General features: G+C 41.4%; 1 protein-coding gene across 7 annotated transcripts; it reads right to left on the bottom strand.

Annotated features, from left to right (window-relative positions):
• Positions 1-5594: 5594 nt before the first annotated feature.
• On the bottom strand, positions 5595-27439 carry LOC116037298 (phosphatidylinositol 4-phosphate 5-kinase type-1 gamma-like). 7 transcript variants are annotated; one of them, XR_004101827.2, is made up of 18 exons: positions 27080-27439; positions 22347-22375; positions 22156-22245; positions 21857-21987; positions 21628-21745; positions 19587-19739; positions 17887-18186; positions 17360-17568; positions 16936-17019; positions 14626-14674; positions 14340-14424; positions 14024-14194; positions 12196-12352; positions 12013-12081; positions 11005-11548; positions 9921-9955; positions 7021-7107; positions 5595-6901 (listed from the first exon to the last, which is right to left on the bottom strand). XR_004101827.2 is itself a non-coding variant. In XM_031281145.2 (18 exons), the coding sequence occupies exons 1-18, from the start codon at positions 27171-27173 to the stop codon at positions 6899-6901; spliced, it is 2445 nt and encodes an 814-aa protein (XP_031137005.1). In that variant the 5' UTR covers positions 27174-27438; the 3' UTR covers positions 5595-6898. The 7 variants fall into 7 exon arrangements, 6 of the variants coding, with proteins under 6 accessions (XP_031137005.1, XP_031137004.1, XP_031137008.1 ...); XM_031281145.2 differs by lacking the exon at positions 9921-9955 and adding an exon at positions 9394-9468 and having other exon boundaries at positions 7021-7104; positions 27080-27438; XM_031281144.2 differs by lacking the exon at positions 9921-9955 and adding an exon at positions 9394-9468 and having other exon boundaries at positions 27080-27438.
• Positions 27440-27677: the final 238 nt, after the last annotated feature.

A 27677-nucleotide genomic window follows, 5' to 3' on the forward strand; every position in this document is an offset into this window, starting at 1 on the left:
GTGAGCTTGTCTGTGTGTGTGTGTGTGTGTGTGTGTGTGTGTGTGTGTGTGTGTGTGTGTGTGTGTGCGTGCATGTGTATGCCACTGTGTATGTGTAGTTGTGTTTCTCGATGCTGCTGATGAAAAAAGAAGCAGGAAGAGCACATAAAAATGAGAAGACACACTCCCAGACACACACACACACGCACCACTCAGTCCCACTAGAGAAGCAGCTGCCCAAGTTGGCAGGCCATGTCCCTCTCATTATGCTGGCCAGTCACTCGTGTCCTGGCTCTCCCTCCCCTGCTGCTGCTGCTGGACAGGTAGCATCTGACACACATTAGCCTGCTATTAATGACTTCTGCTGCAGCCATTATCCCACACTTAGGGATAAACATCCCCAGGAGCCATTTTTGCAGTGACATGCGTTATGTTTCCAAAATCATCTCCTTTTCAAAAGTTCTGCAAGCAAAGCAATGCACGTTGTGCCTCTTTTAAGGCTGCACACCTCTAGTTTCTTCTCTTGTTTGACATTTGTGTGTGTTATGATCACCTCTAGAGCTGCAAAGAGGACTCGATTAATTAAGGATTGATTAAGGACGGCCTCTTGGGCTTTGGGAAACACTGACATTTTATTGACCAAACTAATGTAATTAATTGAAATAAATAATCGACAGATGAATTGACAATGAAAATAATCGTTAGTTGCAGCCCAAGTCACCTCAAGTTAAGTCCTGGATGTCTGTGAGTCAGAGGCCACTCTTAAGGAATGTGGGGTGTGGCTGGTGGACCTCCCACATTAGAGTCATTGTTTACCCATGATCCCAAAGGGAATACCACTGTGATTAACATTAATCCTACAAGTCTGTGCACAAACAACACAAAAAACCATCTCAGGATCTCCAACAACAACAGCAGGTGTTCCAGAGCGTTCCTCCCTTCCTCACTATCCAGTTCAGTGTTTGACATAGTGTCTGGCCAGGTTTAAGGTTGAGTAGGTCTATAGAATGATAGTGCTTACAACAGTCATTGTCAGTTGACATTTTTTCCCCTCCTCCCCTTTCACATTTTGCTGTGGTCACAGCGTCAGAAGGACAGAGGAAGCGTTTGTTCTTCACTGCATGAACATTTGTGATTGCAGGATTGTGTGTTCAAAATGAGTCGGAGAGAAACTTGACATTAAGAAGGTTGTTATGTTACTGAACAGGTTGTTCTAGTTAGTAACTTGTCTTCATACGATGCACATTAGAACTAGACTCTGGTCTTTAGGAGCCATGAAAACAGACCTAAGAGGAAATTTAAGAATATGAGAATTCAAATTAGATATTTTCTTGCCCTTCAGATTTAGGTAAACATGTCATATTTGGTCTACTGTAGTGGTCTGAAAGACTCAGGTCTCTGTGCCAGAAAGTGTGTGCGCAGTCAAATTGCCCTTGATGAAGACATTGAATCCCAAACTGCTAATTAATTGCCGAAAATTATAGTTTTTACTGGATGCCATGGTATGGAGCAAAGAACACAATACAATAGAATACAATACAATGATAACAAAACAATGGCTCTCCGCAGGAATAAAGTGCAACATAAATTATTTAAACAAAGGTCTCTTCAAGAAGGCACCTATTATATATATACCTATTCCTTATGCAATTAATACGGCAAACATGTTAGCTAACAGTTGCCGAAGCTGAGTAAAACATCAGCATTTATTTGGAGTTGTTTATGCTCATTTGATGAATGTCACTCTCCCCTAGCTCTGTTTGGGTCTCCACAGTAAAGAAATCTGGCTCTTTAGCTGCTAAATGCTCCGCTATGTTCACCTTTCAATGTCTGCAGTCTGCTGTTTGGTGCTGAGCAGAGTGAACCAAAACAGTCAAGTTTGTGTGCAGTAAAACTAAAACAATGAGCTGAAAGACGCTAAAACGCTTCGCATAGCTGAGGGGAACTGCAGAGTCGGGTGATAATTCTCTGTCATTCATCACCATGGGGATTAGTTCATACAATAGTATTACTTATACTATAGCAAAGATGCTTGGTTTCTGGTCCTCATCAACGGGGAAATTGTCAACAAAAAGTTATAACCCCCTGTCTCTTACATGTATATCGCGACTTTCCTCCTGTCCTTTTTAAATTGGATGTAAGGGTCACATATACCACTTCTGTATAAATTGAGTTTTCACCATGTGTTCAGCAGTTAGTTTAAAAAAAACTGCAAAAATGCAACATACTTTTTTGAGCCAGACATAAAACAAACCACAGCCATCAAGTTTCTGCTTAACCTGTGAATCTGCAGTGACATCATAATAAACTCCATAGATTAGCATAATAAGCCCATAAAAGGAACTGATTAATCAATGAAAGTTAGTAGAAGTTGATTAACTAAAACCCCTCTAAAAAGAACTGAGTTCCCTCAACATGAGCACCAACTCCACTGAATCAGACAGTAACATAGACCTGAGAGAGAGCAGACATAATTTATGTGCAAGTACCAGCAAGAGGGAATCATCTTCTCCACAGCTTCACTAATATTTGGATTAAGATCAGGTGGGTGAGAGAATGAGAGAATTCTTAGATTCTGTACAAGCAGAGCCGAGGGGAAACGGGTCATTATCAGACAATATCACTTACTCAGAGACATGCTATTACACAGGCAGAAATACCATTATGGGGCTTGGACTGAAACTCAATCCACTCACACTGGGTATGCATGCATGTGCTTCTGTGTGTTCACTGCATTCATCCATGGCATCCAATTTCAATATTTTGGCGAAACCTGCGCAGCCCTGCAAGCCTCCAGGTCTGATAGAGCTCTTCTGTACAAAAGCGACCAAGGCCGCATTTATTTTTCATTCCACCATAAAGAACGCCAGGACAGTCAAAGCCCCATGAGCGAGAGAGACCGATTGAAACGAGATTGGCAGAGAGGGAAAGGACGGCAGCACACCAGCAGGGAAAGTTTTGTCCTTCATCAGCCCTCCATGCCTCTATCCCTCCATCTCATTAAGGGTGGATAGATGATCAATAGGAGAGGAGCAGTAGAAGGGGGATTAGGATTTGGAATCAATGGCTTTGTTTTCTTCAGCATGCCAACGATAAACACTGCCTTAAGACACTGACAACGCAACACAGAGACTTTCATGGCTGTTCATCTGCGTGTGAGAGGGCACGGCAGTCCCTCTGTGTGGACACACACACACATCTGTTTGCAGCTTCTCACGCTGAATTACAAAGAGAAGCTTCGATCCCTTCATGAGGTTGGGAGACGGGGGGGGATGGGCTCTGATCCAACAGTGGTAGTATCTTCTACTGAGAAATGCACCCATGTTGATATGTTGTAGACTTGTTCTGTATAACACATGTTGACCTGTGTATGGGAGATGCCGGTTACTATCACAGATCAGAGGTTGGCTAGTCACAGTTTTCTCTGAGAAAAGATGGAGATGGTTGATGAAGTAGAGTATACGCTCGCTGCAAAGAGAAGTGATGCTCCTAAAACCCTGAGTGGGCTGTAAGGAGTGAGGCAAGGCATTCTGGGTAGGTGAGGCTTCACCTCCCACACAGAGAATCAAAAACATACCCCTTGCTTTTATCTCTCTTCTCTCTCTCTCTCTTTCTCACACACACACACACACACACACACACACACACACACACACACACACACACAGCACACTGGCCCTGTTTGTTGTGGCTTTCGCCCCTCTTTTCTTTTGATAGAACAAAGGCATTTGTTTGTGTGTCCCGTAGATGAAAGCTCAGCTTTGCGATGGCCCATTTCACCCCAGGTACAGATGCCGCCGCTCCATGATTGTTCTTAGAGACTAAGGCTGATGATACTTCATATTTTTCTTTAATGTAAACAAATCTCATGAATTTGTTTACATTAAACACATTTTTTTTGGGCCAGAGGGCATCACCTGACGGACACGGAAGTTCTAATTCTACCTTTTGGCCGCTATGTTCAAATTGCTTCAAAGCCCGGCACACATTCTGGGGGCCCGGTCCATCTCTCAAGAAAAAAATATTTATTTATTTATTCCCAGCCTGTAATCTATTTTCTAAAACAGCTGGGCACTGTAATGTTAGCAAATGTTACTCAAAAGAGTAGTTGAGTGCTTTTGTTGGGGACTATTTTCAGCTGCGGATTAACACACATATGGTGCCACTATTGAGTATGGCAGCAAGACAGTTATGTGCGAGACAGACTCAAAATAAACTACATTGTCCATGTTCATTGTAAGGAAGGAACATGTCAACCAGGAACAAACACAATACAACAGTCAGTGTGGCTCATTGATGTGTTTTTAGAAGTTTTTGGACAACAATCATGGAAGGAATAAGCGACTGTATATCAAGCTTTGGGTACACAGATCTTTTCGTGGGATTTGTTGACAAGAACAAACATTTTAGAATATACTAGCCATATGCTTTAATATTTCTTAACCTTTCGCACAACTGAACTGGTGAAGGAGTACCCTCGCGGCTGAATGTCGGGGAGAGGGCAAAAAAAGACAAAAAGAGCGGGGGGGAAACCAAGGAGAGGGACAATTTCATTCCAGGACAATTGGTCAGGTTGCTGCTAATCCGTTTCCATCACACATTCCATCATGGCCCGACATGGCTGACTTGTCACCCTGAGTGACATTCGTAAGTCTGGCTTACACATAGAGCACACACGTGCCCGTACACACGTGCACACGCAGAGGAATACAGTGAGCACACACTGCACTAACTGTAATGTATTCTTGGGGGGGACCACAGGGCATTCTTTCTCTTACTTAAATGTACTAATTACACTTCTGCTTTACTTTTTTCTGTGTGTGAATATATATATATATATATATATATATATATATATATATATATATATATATATATATAGAGTCTGTATTGCTGCAGATAGCCAGCTCAGATGCCAATGGGCTGTTTTGGTTGAAGCCATATTGATCCTTGTCTGTTTTATTTCAGTGTATTTTGAGCAGCAAAGCCTGTTGAGATAATTAAAATGCCAGCATCCGCTAATGCAATCAAGATTTCATATCATTCTGTTTCGAGTGTTAAAACGTCAGTGTGACGTGGGGGGTTGAGGTATGAGGCTTTAAATATGAGCTTGCCTTTTATGGTCCATCATAAACACAATAAAATGATTTATGGCCTATAGGCAGCTCATACTGTAGAGTGGCATATGTCTTTGTGCAATTTAATTTTACACTGAAGAGTCTATTGCAGCATTAGGAACTATACTTTCTTTCTGAGACATTGTGGTGCCATCTAGTGGGTTAATTATGCAAATAACATTTGACAGCTAAAATGTATTCTCCTTCTCAGCTGGTTTGTGAATCTAGATATTTCATAAAAAAATATTAGAAATCCACCAACATTTTTTTTTTTTTACTCAATATAATTTTTATTTTATTTTACACAGTGATCAGCTACAAACACTGTCACCTACAAACAGGCAGGTTAACCTCAGCAGACTCCAATAACAGTGTTATGTTACAACAGTGCTTATCCACACAGTCAGGAAGTCTAATCATGGCCAATCTGGTTGTAACGAGTACGACCATGTATGGAAGAAGGGAGGTGCTGTCTGTAGCAACGATTGGTTTATTTTCTTACCAAACTGTGTAGGAATCTGAGGTTATTTCAGTGTAGATGACTTTTATTAATTCAATCATTTATGGTTAATTGAAGTCATTAAAGACTATTTCCTTTTCTCACACAGCCAACGTGCTTATAGCTGGTACAGACTTTCATGGCTTATAACAACAAATGGAAGTTACACCTTTTTGACAATTTGACAAATAGGCAGGACAGAAAACATGTCTTCCCAATCACACATCAATACGCATGCAGACACGTGCACACACAGAGAAATAAGGGCACGTACAGACTTACATGCATGTGCTCAGGCACACACACGTTATCTACAATTTACAAAAGGTCTTTTTTTTCATCTTTTTTTCCTTTCTTCTCTCTTTATCTCTTGGTTCTTAATCCTGAAAAGGTGTACAGTAAATGCATGGTTGCTCTCTGCTTCAAAGATTTGTTATTTACTCACAATAAAATACTCTGCATGTTAATATATATATATATTTTTTTGTTTTGAAATGATTACATGACGGAAATATCAAAAACAGTTATGAAAATGAGTTTGTCAATAAGGCATTTTGAACATAACCATTCATTGTCAGAGCCAAGTTTCTTGAGTGGACTGCCGCCACGCCACACTGCTGGAAAACACAACACTGTGCACACACAGCACACACACACACACACCATGAACTGTGTTGGAGTGTTTCAAACAATAACTGATGACAAAATAACAAAAACGTTTACCATTTCTGCCACATGTACATCGATAAAGTGCTAAAATAAAATGATATGGCCTTGACATGCCCCTAGTGAAAAATAAATGCATGAATAAATTCTGAAGTAATTAGGCTATGTTAGTCAAAAAGAGAAATGAATAACACGTATGAGCATATTGCATAGCCAGAGCTGGCACAGTGCAGCAGGAACACTAAAAGCATCCAGAGCAATAATACCTGCCTCAACAGTCACCATTCACAGTGCCACTCAGCTGATTGTACCACGGGACTGGATTTTATTTCTCTGATTGATGTCAGTCAGATTGTCCAGGAATTGATCCATTATGATTTTTTTTTTTTTTTTACATAATATTTTTGATAGTTGTATGTTCGTCTGAACGTATGCGCGTGTGTGCGTGAATGTATTGTTGAAATACTTGAATGCCGTGCGAAGCGTCTCCGTTGGCAAAGCAAGCTCCCCACATGCAGCTTAGGCAGCCAGCATTCATTCTCATAGTGTCCTGGTGGCTTTGTTATTAAAACCTCACAGCGTCTGTATAGGGAGACAGCTTCCGGCTCCACCCCGTCACTGCTGCTTCCACTTGGAGTTACTGAAAGAGCACGGAGACAAATAAAGAGGGCGAGTAATAGAGGATAAGTAGGAGAAACACTAACGGGAGAAAAAGGAGAAAACAGTGAATTCATGGTAAATAATGAATCGTACACTTACTGTCTCACTCTCCCCATCTGAGCCCCTTCTGGACACGGAGCCGTAGTGCAGAGGAGAGTACACCCAACCCCGATCCTCCTGAGTCTGCTGTTATCCAAGACAGCCAGCAGAGGACAGCGGAGGAAGAGGAGAAAAATGAGGGGAGAGTTGGATAAAGATACAATTTCAAAGACACTGAATGGTTTAAAGCTGCCCGGTGCAATTTGGCATGTTGGGGGCACCACGATGCATACTTTGTGCTCACGGCAGAGATGTTCACAAGTCATTTTTTGGAAGTCCAAGTCGAGTCACAAGGCTTTTTAGCTTGATTTCTAGTCAAGTCTCAAGTCTTTGAGGGGCAAGTCCAAGTCAAGTCTCAAGTCTCTGGCCATCTGATCTGTCCCTAACACTATTGTTAAATCTTATGAATTCATAGCATGTCCTGTAGCTACCATCCATACAGTACAGAATCAAAATCAGTTGTAGGATAACTTTATGGGGTCTACTGCAATGCAATCTGAAGAAACACAAATTTCACAACTGTATTTTTCAACATTTTGGTATCTGCACCAAAGAATACATATTTGTCTGTGTTACTAACTGGCTGTAAAGCCCAAACTCATCATGCATTACATTTTTCAGTGTTCAAAGTGTGAGGGAAACATCTGTATTGAAAGTTAATACGCCAACCATGGTGCAAAAATGTGAAAACTGATACTTTCCGTATTGCTATTTAACAACCTGGTGAAATATTAACCTAAGTCTGTCACATCACATGGATACAACTATAACTATACAATTTGCCTGTTCCCAGCATTAGCACAACACTTTGCGATGGCTAGCTTGTTACCTGTGACGATATATGCTAAATGTAACGTCTCTTTCACATTAGACTGACCTATCTGGGTGTGTTTTGAGATGACTGATGAAGTTCAACGTTGTTGATCCGGCATCATTTATTTTGGTGCCACACACCTTGCATGTAGCTGTTGGCTTACTGCCACTGTTTACCAAGTTATTGAAAGCAAAACTAATGACAAAAGGCACAACTCCGGGAGGACTTGGTGTCGCCATCCTCAATGCATTTTCTTTTGTGAGTACATAGGCATAGCGCATGCGTTATGTTGCACATTATGGCAAAGGGCAGGGGACATGCAGCTCGTCATACGTTTCCCCAACGTATATGGGCCAATAAAAGAAAATAGAAATACATGAATGCATTTAGATTTAAAAAGGAATAATTGCATGAAAACAGGTTGTTGACGAGTCTCGAAGCTCGAGTCAAGTCTGAAGTCTTTTGGGTCGAGTCGTAAGTCAAGTCTGAAGTCAGCTGTTTGTGCGACTAAAGGCGCTGACACACTAACCAGATAATCAGCCGTTGGACAGTCTGGCGAGGTCAGTGACTCGAGTCTGTTCGGTGTGTTCCGGTCGGCCGTCTGGTCAGTGTGTCTGCAGCTTTAAGTACGACTCGAGTCCGAGTCTCAGACTCGAGTCCCCATCTCTGGCTCACGGTCAGTTTATGATTGCTCATTATTACTGTTTAGAGAACAATTTGCTCAGGAAAATCTACAGGGTCTCGGAAGAAGGGATGATATAATCTAACTATTCTGGTTCGGGTCTTTAAAGTGAAATTGCACTAAAATGTCACTTTAAAGACCCCAAAATCATATTTTTTCACAATCAGCTTCTCATTATGACAGATGGGATCCTCAATAAACACACACTCTTCTGCCATAGTCAGAGCAGTTTTGGTGTTTTTACAAACAGTAATGTCTGTATTTATATTTTTGCTTTGCCTTTTCTCAACAGTTTGAAGTGGGCTGGGCTAAATTGAAAATAGGTGATGTTACACACTTCTCTGCATTAAGTTTATGAACATTTAAATTAAAATCTGATAGCTTTTGCTTATGTTGCCCATCTAATCAAACCACATCCACACAGTCCCGATGAAGCAGATAAGTTTTGACGGTAAAATTCAACAGGCGATTTCCAATGTCAGAAAGGGAGATTTCATTCTAGCCAAGCACTAACAACACTAACCAGCTCCTCTGTGCTACTGGAGTGCTACAGGGTGGAAGCTTAAGGGATCACTAAAAGCACAAAGCCAGTACATGCTAACTACAGGTCCAAGATTCAAACATTACAGTAGTACAGTTACATAAAGACGCATGCTCCATTTAAATGCACATAATGGCCCTTCAGAAGCTGCAGTTATTATGCAATGTATTTTTTTTGCAGACTTTAGAACTAAATAAGCCATGTGAAATACACCGTAGCTTTACTTTTAAGTACTTCTGAAGATCCGTAAGCAGCTGTGCTTGTGACAGTCCCAATGGAACTGCAATGCAATGGCACGTGGAACAAATGACTCTAACTACTTAGGTGGTGACTTACATTGTAACTTGAGCTAGAGTTTAGCTTACGACGGCCAAGAACTGGAGAGTACACCCAATATCTGCCATCTGCATACTGATGGATAGATGGACACACAGACGCAGATGAACACACAAATGTATATTATGTGTGCACAGGAAAATAAAGGGAATTGAATGAATTATTACACAATTGAGGAGAAGGATGAGGGAAGATGTGAGATGAGAGAAGCTATGATCGACGAGAGAAAGGAGAGAAAGTGGAAAATTGAGAATGAATGCTATAATGTTAAAAATATTCAAAGAAAGAGAGAGAATTATGGAGAGCTGTGCATGACACTGACAGGATGAATGAATGCAGATGGACAGATATAAATACATCATGCTGTGCAGTAGAGACAACCCCAGTGTTGCTAATACATTACATTCAAAAGCATGAACTATGACTGTTGGCAGCCTCTTGCTTTGGAAAAAAGCATTTTGGACAGCGTGAGCAACTCCATAGTACGTGCACACTGCAACACACGCACACACTCCCCCCCCCCTCACCATCATAACTCTACCACGCTGTCCTGACTGGGCCACTGCAAGAGACCCAGTAGATCCAACACAAACAAAGGAGAAGAAAAATGATCTTTACTCTCTGGAAGAGGGCGGACAACACGACAACACCGAAGATTGTTCTGAGTGTTCTATAAGAATGTGTACTGATACATTATACCCTGCTAGAATTAGTTTCCATTGTTAAACAAAAAGCCTCTTATTTTGTCTGTTTTCTAAGCTCATGACAGTTCAACTTTCAGCTCATTTTGTTTGGTTTACTTATTATCTAATTTTTAAAGGCAGGGTTGGTAACTATTTCCAATATATGTTTTTTTCCATATCTTTTGAAATGGTCTTTACATCGAGACAGCAATAAATAACTTATGGGCTCTTAAAAAGGAGTGAAAAGATCCATCATGTGTAGCTGCTGTAATCCTGTAAAAACGCCCACCAATCACTGCCTCACGGTCCGCTTGGAAAGAACCAAAGAGATGTCTCCTCGCCCCGCTGCGCGTACTCTACCCCTCGCGTGTACGAGCCTGAGCTTAGTGTGCGTCGTCGCTGCATTGTTTGATAACCGCTGAATGAGACGTGAGGTAAAACTGCGCTCCTTTCTCCGCTCTGCTCTGAAGCAGCGACGCAGCCGTGCTCGTGCACGTCTGTGTGTGGGTCGGAGCCCCCAGGGCAGCGGGAGGGGTTAGACCAAGGAGAGGTTAGTCGCAAAATCTAATATAATATCATAATATATTTTTAATACTTTCACCCAGGAAACGCGTTTCGTTCCTCGGGAGTGTTTTAATCAAATCCACAATCTTTTTCCTAAACCTGACTAGTTGTTTTGGTGCCTAAGCTTAACTAGTTGTTTTGGTGCCTAAACTTAACTAGTAGTTTTGGTGCATAAACTTATGCTGTGCATGATGCTCACTTTTTCTCGGCTAAAGGCCCTAGCTGTATCCCTTCTAGCCACAACTCCGAGGAGATGCTACTTTGAAATCTCGCTAGCTGTTCAGCGTTACCAAACCTGCCTTTAACTCCCTCAGCAAAAAAACAAACAAAAACAAAGCATAAATACATAATAACGGGGACTTACAAAGTAGATGTCAGACACCTGCACCTCCCCGTCCAATGAGTTGTGGCTGCTGGACACAGACAGCTGATTGCACGACGGACGCAGCGCCTGCTGAGGCACCTGGGGGCTTGGAGGTTGGGAGGAGGGAGGAGTCGAGGGCAGATTGTGAGAGGAGGGAGGGGTGGAGGAGTGAGAAGTTGCAGGGCAGATGGGAGTAAATGCCGAGTCAGGTGGGAGGGTGGAGGTGTTTGGAGCTGAAGTGAGAAGCGTGGATTGGGCAGCTGAACAAGAGGTTGGAAGAGAAAGAGTGGGAGAGTGAGAAGGGGCAGAAGAGGTGAGTGGTTTGGTGGATGGGCGGATGGATGAAGCAGGAAAGGAAGATGACTGGTCAGCAGGGGAGGAAGTCACAAAGGAAAGAGGAAGGCTGGAGGAGGAATATGCCGAGGATGGACTGACACAGGCAGGGGCGGGTGAAGCAATGGCTTGGGGCTGACGATCAGGTGACACACGGCCGGGAGAGGTGCTTTCTGTCATCTCCGTGAGCTCTGTGCTCTGTGGGATTTTACTGTATGAAGACAAAGAGCACTGTTAAAATGCTGTTACAAAACACAGCTATGGACAACGTACACGTATGGTATTGCTGTATACTAGGGCTGGGTTCAAATAACCGATTCTCCAATTAAAATCGATCTTTGTTTGATTGATCGGATATCAATTAATAAAATCCAGAAATCACTCTTTTAATATATGCCTTTTCACCATGGATGTATGAGTAAAAAATCCTTTAGTAAAACTTTTTGGGGCTCAATTCTTAATGTAAACATTAGCCTGGTGCATTATAAAATAAAATATTTAAGAGTTTTAAGAGCTTGCTTGTACAGCGTAAGTTCTCTGAGAATCTCTTATATATCCAAGAAAAATTGGTGTTGTAACTGAAAATTCCCTAACCTAACTGATATTGAATCGGAAATGTAATCGAATCAGGACCTTGTGAATCGGAATACCCAGCCATACTGTATACATGTGTACCTGAGCTCCACCTCCACTGTAATGGTGTCCTGTTTTTCCCCATGAACCTCAACTACCTCTCTCTGGGACCTGAAAGTACACAGGAAGACACAGGGTGTGATATCAGCACACACACAGCTCATTGCTTTCACAGAATATCCTCATTATAGATACAGCATTGCATATTCATGCAATTGTTCTCACCTGGCCACACTTGGAGAAAGCATTTGTCTCCTGTAGCGTGGGTGCTCCGGTGTATCGAAGGGGGTGGTGGGTAAGGAGTTGTTCGAGGAGAGCGTGGTGGCGATAGAAACTGTCGTAGCATCTTCAAAGGAAGGAGGAGTGCAAGGTGGCTCTCTCGCTGATGTACATAATAAACCAAGAAATATAAAAAGAGATGTGAAAAAAAAACAGAATGGATTTCCTTTAACAAAGTCAGATATAATCAAATTAAATATAAGTATGTGTGCTTGTACCATAGGATCCTTAAACCTTTGTTAAAGTGTACTGCCATCTAACTGTACAACACTATAGCTCAGCCAATTATCAGCCAACTATTAAGTACTGCACTCAAAGCTGTCCATGTGATCAGGACATTTATATTCAGTGGGACATTTACAAGGTGTGGATTACTTGCATGACTTTTACTTCATATTGTTACATTCTGTTAATGTGAGCAGCAAGATCCTACACCTAACATGCTTTTCTAAAGTATCTGTCGATGAATATCTAGTCTTGATTTGTTAAAGTTTTACTTTTACATTGATTCTGTCGCCATTGCTCCTATACTGCTGCTGCACTTTTATTCCACCACAGGGATCAATAAAGGATCACTTAGTTTCATTCAAAGAGAAAATAGACCCCCTCAGCTGCAGACAATTGAAGCTAATAGTGTGCAAAGCTCAGAAAGACACAATGTAATGAGGGAAAACCAGCACTCACAAGTTCACTCTTTATTTTCTACTATTTTATTCAAGCAGCAACACCTCACTAGCTTTGATGAGGGCTTAACTAAGTTGCATTATTGACTGCCATAATGCATTTTGCATCTACCTGTCTCAAACTCTTCATTTATGTTATTGGCACCTTCTTGTAGAAACTCGAGTTAACGTCACAAAGTTAAGTTACGAAAGTTAAGTAAGTAAAGTAATCAATAAATAGGTCACTAGGTCAGCAAATTGACCTATGGTTTTGGACTGGACTTGAACCCCAAACTCCTGAGTGATAGTCCTATGTATGCGTGCCACCGTCCTCTTCAACCACCAACTCCATGCACATACATACAAATAATTAAGCACACATACATACTCACACGTTATGCATGCGCGTGCAAGTGAAGTATATATGTATGCGCAAGTGAAATATATATGTGTATGTGCAAGTGAAGTGTGCATGTATGCGCAAGTGAAGTATATATGTATGTTCAAGTGAAGTATAAATGTATGCACATTGCACAACTGAAGTATGCATGTACAGTATTTGCAAGTGGTTAGTACCAGTATCTATGTATGTGCAAGTGAAGCATTTCATTCTGGCCTAGGCGGCTTCTCATAACGGACCCTACATGCACCTCCACAGAAATATAACTACGCGTCTGCAACAACTGTGATTGGTCCGCTTAGCTGGGCTTGGTGGCGTCGCATTTCCCACTAGTCATTTCTAGACTTTCCTTCTCCATGAACAACATGAAATCAAGGCGAGGGCTAACTTTTCCTGCTACAGCTTTCCGACCGTTGTAGCATAAGGGAAAACATTTTGTTCTCCATCTCCGCTGCTGGAGTCGGTAGTCGCCCCGAAGTTAATTCCCGTCACTCTCTCACTCGCTGTACCACGCACTCCCGATGCATACACACACACACACACAGGCTCTGCTTTTCTGAAAGAGATACACTAGAACAACGCAGACACAACAGTGCACAAGTATTAATCCTTGCTACAGCGTAGGCCACTTATGTCGGCTACGGCGTAGGCTATGCGTAGAGCCTATGTACAACCATAAATCAGACTTTAGAGTTTACAAGAAGTGAACTACCATTGTCCTCAAACATGGGGAAGCTGCGAGCTCCTCGTAGGTTCTCCAAGTTGTCCAGGTTTTCTTGCTTCTCATCAGTGAGTGAGGGACGCTGCCCAGCTGAGCCCGTTGCAGCACTGGACTTGGACATGAGAGCCCCTCGTCCTCTCTTAGATGGAGACGATCGCAATGCTGTGAAAGCAGGGGAGAGTTTAGGTGTACTCACATTGCAAAAAGTAAAAACATCACAATAACTAATACAGATCAAAAATAAATTGTTGTCATCAGACATGACACACTGCAGGAGTATATGGCTCATGCATGTTTGTAAACTCACAGCTGCTCTTCTTGAAGACGATGGTGCTGCAGAATTTGTAGAACCTCTCAGCATAGAAACTAGGCCTGTGAACTGACACGGTGTCCTGTGGGACAATTCAAAAAAGAGACAGCGACGACGCCATTTTAATGATGTTGCACTTTTTATACATAATGCTAATCAAGGGGCCTAATCTATTGCATAAAAGACAGACATAGTGACAAAATAAGGCCAAAAAAAGGTGTTTGTTTTGCTTGGATACAGACGTAACATCACATTACTTAAAAGTTATGTGAAAGCTACTCACCCCGTCATGGATGAGGGACTTCCAAGAGTGCTCCAGTTTCTTGATCATTCTGTCAGACAAGATAAACTGAATTATTTAGTTAAACTCATTCCGTGACTTACTGTGGTTACCTGGCAACTCCGAATCCGAGGCTTCAGTCCCACTTGCAATGTTGATGTGCCCTTGAAGATCTTTTTTAAAAGAAGGATTTTATTCTAGGCACCACACACATTTCTAATATCCACACTTGTCCTGACAATAGCTGTTGTATCCTCCATTAGTATTTGATTAAAAACAGTGTCTGGGATTGCTTTTTCCCAGTGATCTCTCTCCATCTTTTAATATTCCTTGCAGACACATAATGCCTGGATTACTGTCAGCCGAAACCTAATAATTTCCAGACTTTATAGCCAGAGAAAAATCCTTGTAATTTAATGTGTCCTGAAGTGTCTGATGAAAGGAAGACTGAAATTGACAAGTGCAACCTCATGCGGTACATCAGACTGAGAAGGCAGTAGAGGTTAAGAGTAATATGTAGGGCACTTTAAACACCAACGTATCATCAAGTTAACTTTGATACTTTAGATCCATAACCATGAAAATATGATAAAAACCAGTAGCTAGTGGTTTGTGTTAAGGAAAAACTCAGAGGCAGCACAACTGATATTCACATACGTGAAGAAGGTTCGGGAGACGTCGATGACTTACACAGAAGCATTTAGTAGAATCTCAATTGAGGAAAAATGTAGGCAGGCAGTACAGTTTAACCACCATGTGTTATCATGCAGTGACAACCCAACTCACTGAAGTTCCTCTCTTCCTGAAGGTGTATTTAAACTCATGCTGGAGGCGTTATGTTTAGCTGAACCTTCAATGTAAACAAAGATATTGCGGGCGCCGTAAACACAGATGCTAGAGTGACGAAGAGAGACGAAGAGTTCAGTTAAGCAAAGTTTAAGAGTTACAACACAGCTGTGGGTTCACAAACAGAGACTAAGTTTCCCTAGCAACAGACATCAAGTCAGAGCTGGTCCTCCAAGTTGTCCTCCGAATATGAGCTCTGATCTGTTCTCTCCCTCAAGCTTTTATCCTATCCTCACGGGGGGGGGGGGGGGTCTTCTAGGCAGAAACTGTTATCTTACACACACACAAACACACACACACACACACACACACACACACACACACACACACGCCAAGATCGGGGCCTCCGTGTGGTGCAACTTCCTCTTCCGTTCTCTCAACCTTTAAACAATGCACCTCTATGCCATAAAAGCCTAAACTATGTTTATGACTTGAGCCTAACTGTCTTTAGGCTGTCTGTACTTTTAACCACTTCCTCAATGACTAACACAGCTCTTTTGCAAAACAATGCAATTTTAACTGTCAGCTACTTTTATTCTACGTGTGTCAGGCCCCTTTACCCTGTTTCCACCGACTGCCAAAAAGGAGACACACCTGGAACAAAACATTCCCTTATCATGCAGCAGCCTAGACTCCGTAAATCTGTAGAGACACAGAGCAAAACTCCTTATGCTGGAAGAACAGCAGCATTTTTCTGTTTGGAGTTGAAAAGCAGCCTATACCTGTTCCTGGAAAATCTGGCCTAGTGGGACATACTTTGAAATGTTAAGTCGACGCTGAACCAACGGACTGCAGTTGGTTTGGTTGTTTTTTCGTGAATGTTAATCAAATATTTCAATATTTTTATGTATTCAATTACATATATTACATATGGTGGTAAAAGAGGTAATCAGATCCTTTACCTAAGTAAAAGTTCTAATACCACACTGAATATACTCTGTTACAAGTAAAAGTCCTGCATTGAGAATGTTACTTAAGTAAAAGTATGTACTGTAAGTATCATCAGGAAAATGTACTTAAAGTAAAAGTCAAAGTACTCAATGCAGAAAAGTCCTCACATTTTAGAAACTGGAAACAATCAAAACAGTTCTGTCAATAAACTGTGTTAATAAAGTTAATAAAGTGTTTAAACATCGAATCATTTCAGCTGGACTTGTAGGCCTGTATATTGTTGGGTAGTTACATTTATAATAAAAATATTTTATAAACTACGTGTGTTTTGTGTGCAGAAGTCTTAATTTGTAAAGTAACTAAAGCTGTCAGATGAATGTAGTGGAGTAAAAAGTACAATATTTCTCTCTGAAATGTAGCGGAGTAGAAGTAGGAAGTGGCATGAAAAGAAAAGACTCAAGTAAAGTACAAGTACCTCAAATCTGTACTTAAGTACAGTACTTGAGTAAATGTACTTAGTTACATCCCACCACTAATTACATGGAACCTTTAACTTCTGAATTTTGTGTTGCCTACCTGTAGGACTGCAGGATGTCAATGATTCCAATGAACAGCAGGAGGTGCTCTCCTTTACTACCCACAGCTGGAATACCACCCATACTACAGACAGACAGGAGAACATTACCATCATTTGGAAACGTTATGTGATGATAAGCAGGCGCACACGGAATCTGCGGCTGCAGAATTCTGACGACACCTTTAGACCAGATTGTAAACAAATACAACATTGAAATGTGTGTATATATATTACATGTATAGGCTAATAAAAAAAAACTCAGACTGTTAACACACATCTCTATCCCAAGCAAAAAAAAACATTCTGCTCAATTCTGCAGATTTTCATTCTGGATCTCTGCTGAAAAAACTTTTTTTTAAAAGTCTGCAGATTCCCTTTGGGTCTGCTGATAAGGGCGGTAAACATTATAAAATGGTGACTTACGTGTCATCATGGTCCAGTGTGTCCCTGCATGTGGAGCCTCCCTGTATAGACTCCATGGCCGTGGAATACAATGCTCTCTGAGCGGCGCGCCTCTTTTCATCCCCACCTCCTGCAGGCGAGCCCTGAGGCTGGTGCTCTCGCTGTGCCTGGGTCTTGTTGTGGACCCCGAGCAGCAAACTGTAGTCCATAATCTTAAAACTTTCCAGAACCTGACGTGAAACACGTGATATTTCAAAATGATATAGTATAATATTTTCCAAGCTTCTGAGAACATTTAAAACATTTATTTATGGATGTATGGATTTGATTTTGAAGCCTGTGGCATGGCAAAAATTAAAACATGCATTAAAAATACAGTGCATAAGCTACTTTCTCTCCCCTCACTTCCTCTATTCTTCAACTACTGAGCATACAGTTAAATAGTTAATGGGTGGTTGGCTGTGCTGCTTTGTTAAAATAAAATGCTCAGTGTTTATATATTTTTGCAAAATACTGTTCATCCATCTCCCCCCTTTTCTCTTTCTCACCAGACAGTCTCTCTGCAGAGTTTTGACCAGAGCGCTGTATGTGTCGTGGTCCATAGTGAGGCCTTCAGGGAGGTCATTCAGAAAGTCCAGGTCTTTAAAAGTGGGTTTGGACTTCTCTCGTTCCTTCTTGGATGCGCGCCTCTTGTAGGTAGAGCCCTTCAGATCAAACTTGAGGTGCATGCGTACGGAGCGCGGTAAAATATTGTTCATCACGACAACTCTGATGTTCTTGCCCCCACACTGGACACAGTAGAGGCCAAAAAACTTTGGCAGCAAAGTCCGCGGATTCTGGTTCAAGTTCTGGAGAGGGGGTAGGGGGGTGGGGAGAATTCATTTAAGAAGGTGTGTACTAACATACTCCTAATACCTGTAGTGTGCCATCTGTACTATACGGTGTTGAGATAAACAACTGCTGTATGTTTTTCGTGTAAGCATACACCTATGGATGTACAGATTTATGACTGTGGGTACTACATTTAATCCTTGGTCTCCTTTCTGTTTTATGTTATGTGCCTTGTTGTACTGTTTTTGTCTTGTCAAATGTACAAAAACTCAATAAATACATAAAAGAAGGCGTGTACTGTAGTTTCATGTGTTTCCACCCTAGTACCATGCCCCTGCCAGACAGTTTGATCCATCCACAGGCCTCAGCATGCGTCTCCACTGGTTGCATGCTTACCCTATTAAGGAGTACTTAGCCTGGGTCTCGGTCAGGTACAATCTCTCTATGTACTTACAGTATATCTATTACAAAGTCACCTTCTGGCGTCACTGCTGACCGGATAAAGATGACGAGAAGTTTCAGGTGCTGCGTTGCTCTTAAGCATACATGTGTATACATGTGTGTGTGTGTATGTACATGTAATGTACATACACACACACACACACACACACACACACACACACACACACACACACACACACACACGAGCACATACCCAAATCTCTAAATAGACACAGTATTACAAAGCCTGTGGCAAGGTTTCAATTTTCCAATTCCATTTTTTTCATTATACTAAATATTAGTATACAAGTTGCAGTATCTCAAGTGTTTATTAAACAAACGTGTCTATACTACATAATAGGGATGTAACGATGCATCGTGAATCAGTTAAAATCGATGTAAATGTGTAAAGATTACAAGTGGTTGAGATAAAAAAAAAAAAAAAAAAAAAAGAATCGGCATGCAATTTTTACATGGCCTAGGGCGTAATCTACTTGAGCTTTCACTTTTTTGACTTCAGATGTCACTACGTCTTCTTAGTTCATTTATTTGAAGGTTTTTTTTCCTCTTTTGGTTATTTTAATGCGGGATTTTTTTTAAATGTAATTATTATTATTATTTTTTTTTTTTTCTTTCATTTTATTTTATCAAATATAATTTCAGTTGGAGTTTTGAAAAGAGGATACAGTTCAGTTGTTTTGCAGAGTTTATATAAATAAATAAATCATTTTTCATTTTGACATTCACCTGCAGCTCATTCTGTTAAAGAAATCGTGACAAAACGGTATTGTGAACTTAATATCTTGAATCGTATCGAAACGTGGGTTGAGTGGATCGTAACATCCCTACTACATACTGAATTGTACACACACATTGTAATATATCATAATATTCATTAAAGAACTGAGAACACACTAACAATTTGGAAACGGCTATTAAATTGATTGTGATGAGGGAGATGCTCGGTTTGACTTACCATATAGTATCCAGGAAGGAGTTTCTGTAGAAACTCTGCCTCTTTGTGCTGAACAGTTTTGATGATGAACTCGTCATCGCAGGTCACATAGAATATGGAGCCACTAGCTCCTGGATTTGTCAACTCAATCAGTGGCTCATTGCAGAGAGAATACTGGACAGAGCACAGACACAGAGCAACAAAATAATAATAATAATAATAATGTAAACCTCAAGTCTGACAATCTGACCAACAATCTCTGAAAAGACTGCTTGCAAAGTGTACAGCCATTAAAGCAGACTTTTTTCATTTTTACGCGTACTCTGCCAGTTTTAAAGGAACAGACTGTCCATCTGGTAAAGGTCTGAACACGTCATTTTATGTGAGATGTTTTCTTTCACCCAGACTTTGTAATTTCATCCTAACTTGAACACTTCATGGGCACTGCAGGGCTGCATAGCACTGTTGATATTGGATCCAACAGAGCTTTCAAACAGACAACCAAAAGACTAATACATCTACCCACTCACATGGCATTGCTCACCAGCAGCGAAAAGACAACTTGGTTTTGAAGTGCAAGTGTATATACACATACACTACTGAGTACAAAAAGGCGTTATGGGTGTGGGTGCGAAGAATATCTCGAGGAGTGAACTGTACATTATGACACCAAGTTAGTTACTCACTTAACTGTGGAAATGTTACTTTCACCCACTTCTTGCTGGTGCTGAGTACAATGTGCACTAGCAGGATTTATGTTAAACTGAGGCAAACCATGTTAAAGTGCACACGTAGCAGCTCAGCAATAGCATTAGTGGGCTTCAATTTACACTGAATATCTTACAGTGATGTGGAGCCAATTAAGACTTTTTAAATAATTAAATTAGTAATAAATTAGTTTCGCATTGCCAGACCTATCTCCACAGCGCTGTGTCAGCACTGCAGTAAGGTCTGGCTACACTGCTTTTCTATTCTAGGATAGGGGGGAAAAAAAACGCTCTTAACGCTCTTGTTTGTATTTCTTTAAACCAATCACAACCGTCCTGGGCGGCGCTAAGCCCTCATAGCAGAGATAGCGAGAGGGGAGCGCGCAGGATGTCAGACTTTATCCCAGCATCGTACATCTGTTGATCCAGACTAAGAAGTGAGAGAACGTGCCCATTGCTTGTAGTTCATTTAACAAGTAATTAAATGTTTAAAGGCTTAGTCAACACAATGCGATTATACTGGTAGTCCACCCCTCCACCACCAACACAAACACAAACTCTGACTCTCTGCTGCTACTACTTGGAGTTTAAAAAAGCAAGCTTTAGTCTGCTGATCTTCCTCTGGCACAGGTAGAATGTCAACTTAAATGTGCAGCGCATATGTGTGTGTGTGTGTGTGTGTGTGTGTGTGTGTGTGTGTGTGTGTGTGTGTGTGTGTGTGTGTGTGTACAAAATATGTGAGGGCATGTGCAACTTGTTTTGTGTTTGCGTGTACACGGTTTTCTTTTTCTGTGTGTGGCCCTTAAATGTTTATCCTCAGAGCGGTATGGTCTGTTGTGGCAGGGAGCATGTTTTCTTTCATAAGTCCACTTACCATCAATCCAATGCTTTCAGAGGGAGCTTCACATAAATCTATATTTAGTCAGCTAGAACGCGGTTTTTATTATGGCTTTGCTACATTTAATAATTCATTAAACAGTGTCTTTCAATCTTATAAAGCCCACATAAACAAAGTCATATATTTACATATGCGATGCACACAAACAAACTTTAAAATATTTACTAGATCTTTCTTTTGTGGCCATAGACAAGGGAATTGTAACAGAAATGACCCTCCTGCACTGCCTCAGTATGGCTCTAGTCCAACTAATATTATGAACTGGCAGGTGTTGACCTGTCCAATAATATGGTCGTTAGTTTGGTGCTCTGAGGCAAATAATTATGCTTGATGTGTAAATGTTCACTTCACTGCCGATGCTCGGTGTAACAGGAAACATTTCACTTGGGCAGCATTTGACGAGACATTCAAATACTGTCGATGCAACACCAGTCATCAGAGAAAATAAATATCTCACCAGGTAGTCATCTGGTCGGATCCCAAACAGCTCTCGGAAGTAGCGGAAGGCCACGGGGGCGTAGGTTTTAAACCTAAAGTCTGGGTAGTGGTGGGCTGGAGTGAGGTTACTGCCTTCCCTGTATGGAGCAAGATGGGACCAAGAGAAGAGAGTACAAGAGGATAAGAGGTTATATTGGATCCTTACCCCACACGTGCACAGGAACACACCTCTGCTCATACAAACACACCGAGGGAAGAAGATGCTTTCCACCACATAAAAGTCCTGCATCAGCACATCTCTCTCAGGCTTGGAGCTGAGGTTGCCAACAGTGTATCCGATACCCAGCTGGATGGACCCTTGCAAGGCAGAGGAGGTGGTCTGGAGGCGGAGAACAAAGAAAAGAACAATCGAGTGAGGTGTGGGAGGTAGCTACGTGGTTAACGTAGCTGATGAAATCAGGACGCCAAGCAAACCTACAAACGGCATTTAAGTCAGTATTTGAAGATAAAGACAAAGAGAGAGAGCCAGAAGAAGAGGGAAATCTACCTTCTTGTAGGTTGTCTCTCCGGAGGCATCTACCCTTCTGTGGCCGATCTTTTTCTCATGGGCTGGGCCTACTCCGAATGGGGACGGCATCTGTCACAAGGAAAGGAAAGGGGAAATGCAATCGTATACGTAATATATAGGTACTGCATATAAAGAAGGGAAAGAGAAGGTGAAAGCAAGTAGCCGCTCACCTCTGTTATCTGAGCCTTCTTGGCTGAATCTGTGGAGAGAGACACAGAGAGAGAAGGTGCAGGAGGAATAGGTTGAGAAATGTCCACATCGGTACATTATTTAGCATGATTTAACTGTGGCATTAGACTCAAACTGGGTTTGGTGATTGTTACCCAGATAAATGTAAGCCATCATAATGACATACAGCACAGCACAGTTAACTCAACCTCTCATCAGGGCATACATTGCCATTTTTATTTACATTTATTTAACCAAGTTAGCCCATCTGACCCGTTTTTCAAGAAAACACCCTCCAGCATCAAGACAAAGAAGAAGCTGTAGAAATGCCCTATGCTTTGTTTTCTCTCTTTTTGCTTATGCAACAGTTATTTTGTATGTATATATCTGTTTATTTCATATTAATGTTTAATATGTTTCTTTGTTTGTATATGTATGCACCATTCACCAAGGCAAATTCCACATAAGTGTAACTTATTGTGGCAATAAACCCTTTTCCGATCCTGATTCTGATAAAGAAATGTATAGTGTGCAATCATCCATTTATAATCTATGATCTATATACACCCATCCAAATATCTTCAAACAAGTGCACAGAAAAGTAAAAATTGGAACGTATATAATTTCATGACAACAGGAAAAAAGGTGAGATTATTTTAATTAACATCCAGATCCACATCCCCCAGCTCAGGCTAGTCATTGTTTATTAAATAGTGAACATGCATAATATATGCATTCCACCAGACACAGCTAACAGCTAATTCGGCAACTTGCATACAAATTTAACATCCACCTTGTTCCACATAAATTTCACTCACCAGCAGAGGAGTTAAGTGCCTACAGGTTACCAATTGTTTTGCCAATCCAGAAAGACATGCAGCAAAATTCCCGGCTAAACCAAACCGTTCACTGACATTCAGTAGTCAGTCCACGGCAGAGTGCAGTGTTTTCTATTCCTGGATCAGGGAGATTTGTCCAGAGAAGGCAAAAACTCTATTAGATTGACTTCCTCTCTAATCTGATTGCTGCCATTGGCTAAGGTCTCCAGATCACATCGGCGGCCAATCAGACATGAGGATTAAAGAATCTTTCCCACTGACATAAAGGACGCGACTGGGCTGTGTGTGTATGTGTATGTGTGCATTAAAGAGGTAGAGAGAGCAGGAAGGAAGGAAGTGAATGGGGAAAGAGACAGTTTATAGTACTTTAAAGTACTACAAACGACTCGGTTTACATCATCGTGCTAAAGGTCAAGTCGTGTGAGGGTGAAGATTAAGAAAGTGCAGCTGACAGAGGCACGGATAATGAATCCTTAAGCCATGTTAAAGTACTGCACACACTGTAGCAGAGTTTGCCATCACTAAGGCACAACAGGACTCAAAAACAGTTGATATCAGGAGAATACCTAATAATAATAATAATGGCTTGTTGGTGGGTCAGTACATGTAAACAAAATGAAGGATTATGCAATCTGAATTGTCAACTAGTGATTATTTTCATTGTCGATTAATCTGTTGATTATTTTCTCGATTAAGTGTTTAGTTGTTTGGTCTATAAAATGTCAGAAATGAAAAATGACCATCAGTGTTTCCCAAAGCCCAAGATGATGTCCTCAAATGTCTTGTTTTGTCCACAACTCGAAGATAATTAGTGAAGAAACTAGAAAACATTCATATTTAAGAAGCTGGATTGAGATAATTTGTACTGGGGGTTTTTTTCCAAAACATTATCAAAATACAACTGATCGATATATCTTTGCAGCTCTAATAATATGGACCTCTGGAGCCATGTACACGTGCACCACTACTCTGACTCTCTAGCTGCTTTACAATGGCATCTGCATGAAAAACTTGAGCTACACTAGCGGCTCTGTGAGGCTGCACTTAGGCTACGTTCACACCGCAAGTCTTAATGCTTAATTCGGATTTTTTGCTCAGATCCGATTTTTGGTTTTTGGCTGTTCACATTATCTTTTAAAATGTGGCCTATATGAGATTCCAGTGTGAACTGTTTGCGGTTTCGAACTGACAAAAGAACAATAACAATGACATCAGACGCAGCACGCCGTTGCACTAAAGTTAAGGAGGTTATGGAGGAAGTAAGCATTTTCGCTTTTATTTCAACATGTTTGTGTAATGGCAGCCGTAACATTAATGAGCAGGTGCTGAGGAGGAGAAGAATGAAGAGAAAGAGAGCCAAATTGGCTATTTTGGCCTTTTGCGGGGGTTATGGCTGCAAATTCACTACAGAGGTCTGTGTGGATGCAGAGATGAAGCCTGGAGTGGTGGGACTGCGTTGTGAATAGCTTCACAGAGACGCAGTTTATTCAAAACTTTCGGATGTCGAGGGCAACTTTTGATTATCTCTGGCAGCGCCTCTCCTCAAGACTCCTACGGCAGGACACTTAATTTAGGCGACCCATCTCCGTGCCGAAACGTGTCAGAGTTGGGCTGTATTGGCTGGCAACGGGGGCAGGTTACTGCATGCTGGCTAACCTCTTTGGCATTGCCAAGTCCTCTGTGTGCGCGATTGACGTAAAAGTCCCATCAAATCCGCCTTGGTTGTTCACACTGCAGCCGCATTGAAATAAATCAGACCTGGGTCTGATTCAGGATCACATATGGAAGTGGTCTAAATCAGATTTGAAAAAATCTGATCTGGGCAAGATTTGAGTATTCACACTTCTTCTGAAGAAGTCTGACCTGGTTTTGGGCCACTTTTGCCTGCAGTCTGAACATAGCCTTATAGGCACAGCGATGCTTGCAGCTACATGCTAATGACAATGCTAACATGCTGATGTTTAGCAGGTACAATGTGTACCATGTTCACCATCATAGTTTAGCATGTTAGGATGCTAACACTTACTAATTAGCACAAAAGACAAAGTACAGCTGAGGCTGATGGAAATGGAAATGGTATTGGTTTTGTGACTTATTTTGTCATGAACCAAAATATTGGACAAATCAAAATGTTCACATGATGATGGTGCTGGAAAAAGTTTAGGATCACCAAATGTATTTCAATTCATCATGAGGGGGAGATAAATATAAATGTAGCCTACATATCATGGCATCCATCCAATGGTTGTTGAGACATTGCACTCACAACCACAAATGTGAACCGCATGATGGCGCTAGAGGGAAAAGTCAGAGGATCACCAACGTCAGAAGAATTCATCCTCTGGTAACCATGAATGTCTGTACTGAATTTCATTTGTTTTTGGCGCATGGAACAAACTTATGAAATGGGAGGGGACGACACACACACAAATAGGTGGATCTTTATCGTATCATTGATTTCTTTGTTTCTTGTGGGCCCTATCTTGTGACAGGACACACACGACTAGCTACACCTGTAACCTGCAGATTAACACTGCTTCACAACCTGGCAGGCAGAACAACGAGAAGGAGTATCCAGGGAGAGGCGTTCACACAAAGAATCTCTGTGGGATTAGGGTCAGGTCCGAATAATGTGCCACTGAGCTGCAGGCAACAAACAGGACAAACACACTGTAGCATTTCTGATTACTGTGTGAGAAATGTGTAAAACGGTTTGTTTTGAACATATTAGTGTTATGTAAAACACATTTACTGAAACCTCATTTAGATATTCTTGTAATGAAACATTTTAAGAGAAGTATGTTTTAAGGCCCGTGTGTGCGTTTGTCACAGTAAAGAGGATTAGATCTCTCCCTTATCAGCTGAGAAAGTGGCAGCCTGTTGCGGTGACATTAATGTGACAGTAAACAGAGGAGTAGATTCATGCCCTGAGGCTCTCTGCACACATGTATAATCTGGTGGATTTAATAATAATCATGCGTGCACAAACACCCAACGTAACGGCGTAAACATGAGCGTGCATGTGCAAAGACGACGTGTTGGATCTCATAAAGTGATGATTATCACATCTGCTTTCTTTCATCAACATTTACACATAAATTTCATAAAACTGTCATGCATGTTCAGTTGTATTTGTTGCCATGACATCCACAGCTATGTTTAAAATTGATACCCACTAGAGATTAGTGTGTGGTTTATGCTATAATTCCATATCAGGTTATGTAAAGCACTCTTCAGATTAAGAAGAGGAAGCGAGAGATGGCAAGAATTATAGACACATGGAGGTTGAGGAGAGAAGCAAAATGACACCATCATGCGCAGTTGTCATACAAAGGTATAGCTCCTGCTGATGCTGTATACAACTGTATGTACAGTATGTGTGTATTCCCTAATCCCTACCAGTAAATAGCTCCACACTCATTCACCTAAAATCTAACTTTCATCTCTCAGCAGCTCTTTATCAGGGCTAGTGGGACTGTGTGTACACATCATCCCTAATGTGCACCTTGTGTTTGTGCCAGCCTGCAGTGAGCCACTGGCAATATGGACTATTTATTGAGCAGCAGTGACTTGAATATTGACACGGTTATCTAACCACATAATGTATTATTATTCATTTCCACCGCTTAGTTTCCTCTAAGTATAATTTTTCTGTATCTGTTTTGGTGGCAAATATATAATTTTTTTCTTCTTCTGTAGTATAGTCTTTAAAGCCCATGTGCCTGGCTACATTCAGATATGACTAAACGGTAGGATGCTGCCCACTTAATGTCCAACTTCTATCACCATAGTGCACCTGCTGTCAAAGATAGCGGGGTTAGAATGAGAGACCACCAAAATGATGGGGCTATTTGGCCGATAACAAACGACTAATGCTGAATGAAAGACATACGAACCGGTTTCGCCCAGGTCAAGTTGTAGACAGAGGCCAGCGGTCGCTTCCTCACTCGTCCTCCCGTCATCCCCGGTTTCCGCAGTCCCCCCGTCCATCTCCGCCTCCCGGACCCGGACGGTTCCTGACGACGACGCGAAGCCGTATCCTTCCTCAGTGAGAACAAGACGAGGCGGTATGTGCTTCGAAACGACGTAGAAATTCTGTCATGTCACATTCTTCAATATTTACTGCAACAATTAGGCTACATAACTCCGCGAATGTATGTTTGTCGCTGTAGTATATTTAGGCAAACGATACGCAGAGGCACGTTCAGGTTCAGAGCCAGCGGTGCTGATCATCTCTGCCGCCGCTGTTGTGCGTCATCATTCTCACGCAACGGCTGACACAGCATCATCTTACTAAGCTCAACATTATTGGAGAGGTCTCGTGTAACGTTTGCTATTCATGATACCTCTGCGAAGGAAGAAGCCATTTTTGACATTTTAACTGTAAATAAGGTTCTGTAGGATATTTAACGGGGCGACCACCAGCATAGTAGGCTATGGAATCCCATTTCCGCTTGGAAAGAAGAACTTGCTGAAAAAGTCATGATGAAAATA

Source organism: Sander lucioperca, chromosome 9, assembly GCF_008315115.2.
Source record: "Sander lucioperca isolate FBNREF2018 chromosome 9, SLUC_FBN_1.2, whole genome shotgun sequence".
In the NCBI taxonomy this organism is placed as follows: Eukaryota; Metazoa; Chordata; class Actinopteri; order Perciformes; family Percidae; genus Sander; species Sander lucioperca.

Excerpts from the sequence above, each read along its gene's own strand:
- LOC116037298 (XM_031281144.2), bottom strand. The coding sequence starts at position 27,173 with ATGGACGGGGGGACTGCGGAAACCGGGGATGACGGGAGGACGAGTGAG. Across the intron at positions 21,988-22,155 it reads GAGAGACAACCTACAAGAAG|ACCACCTCCTCTGCCTTGCA; the intron begins GTAGATTTCCCT and ends CTCCGCCTCCAG. Across the intron at positions 11,549-12,012 it reads ACAGTGGAGGTGGAGCTCAG|TAAAATCCCACAGAGCACAG; the intron begins GTACACATGTAT and ends GTCTTCATACAG.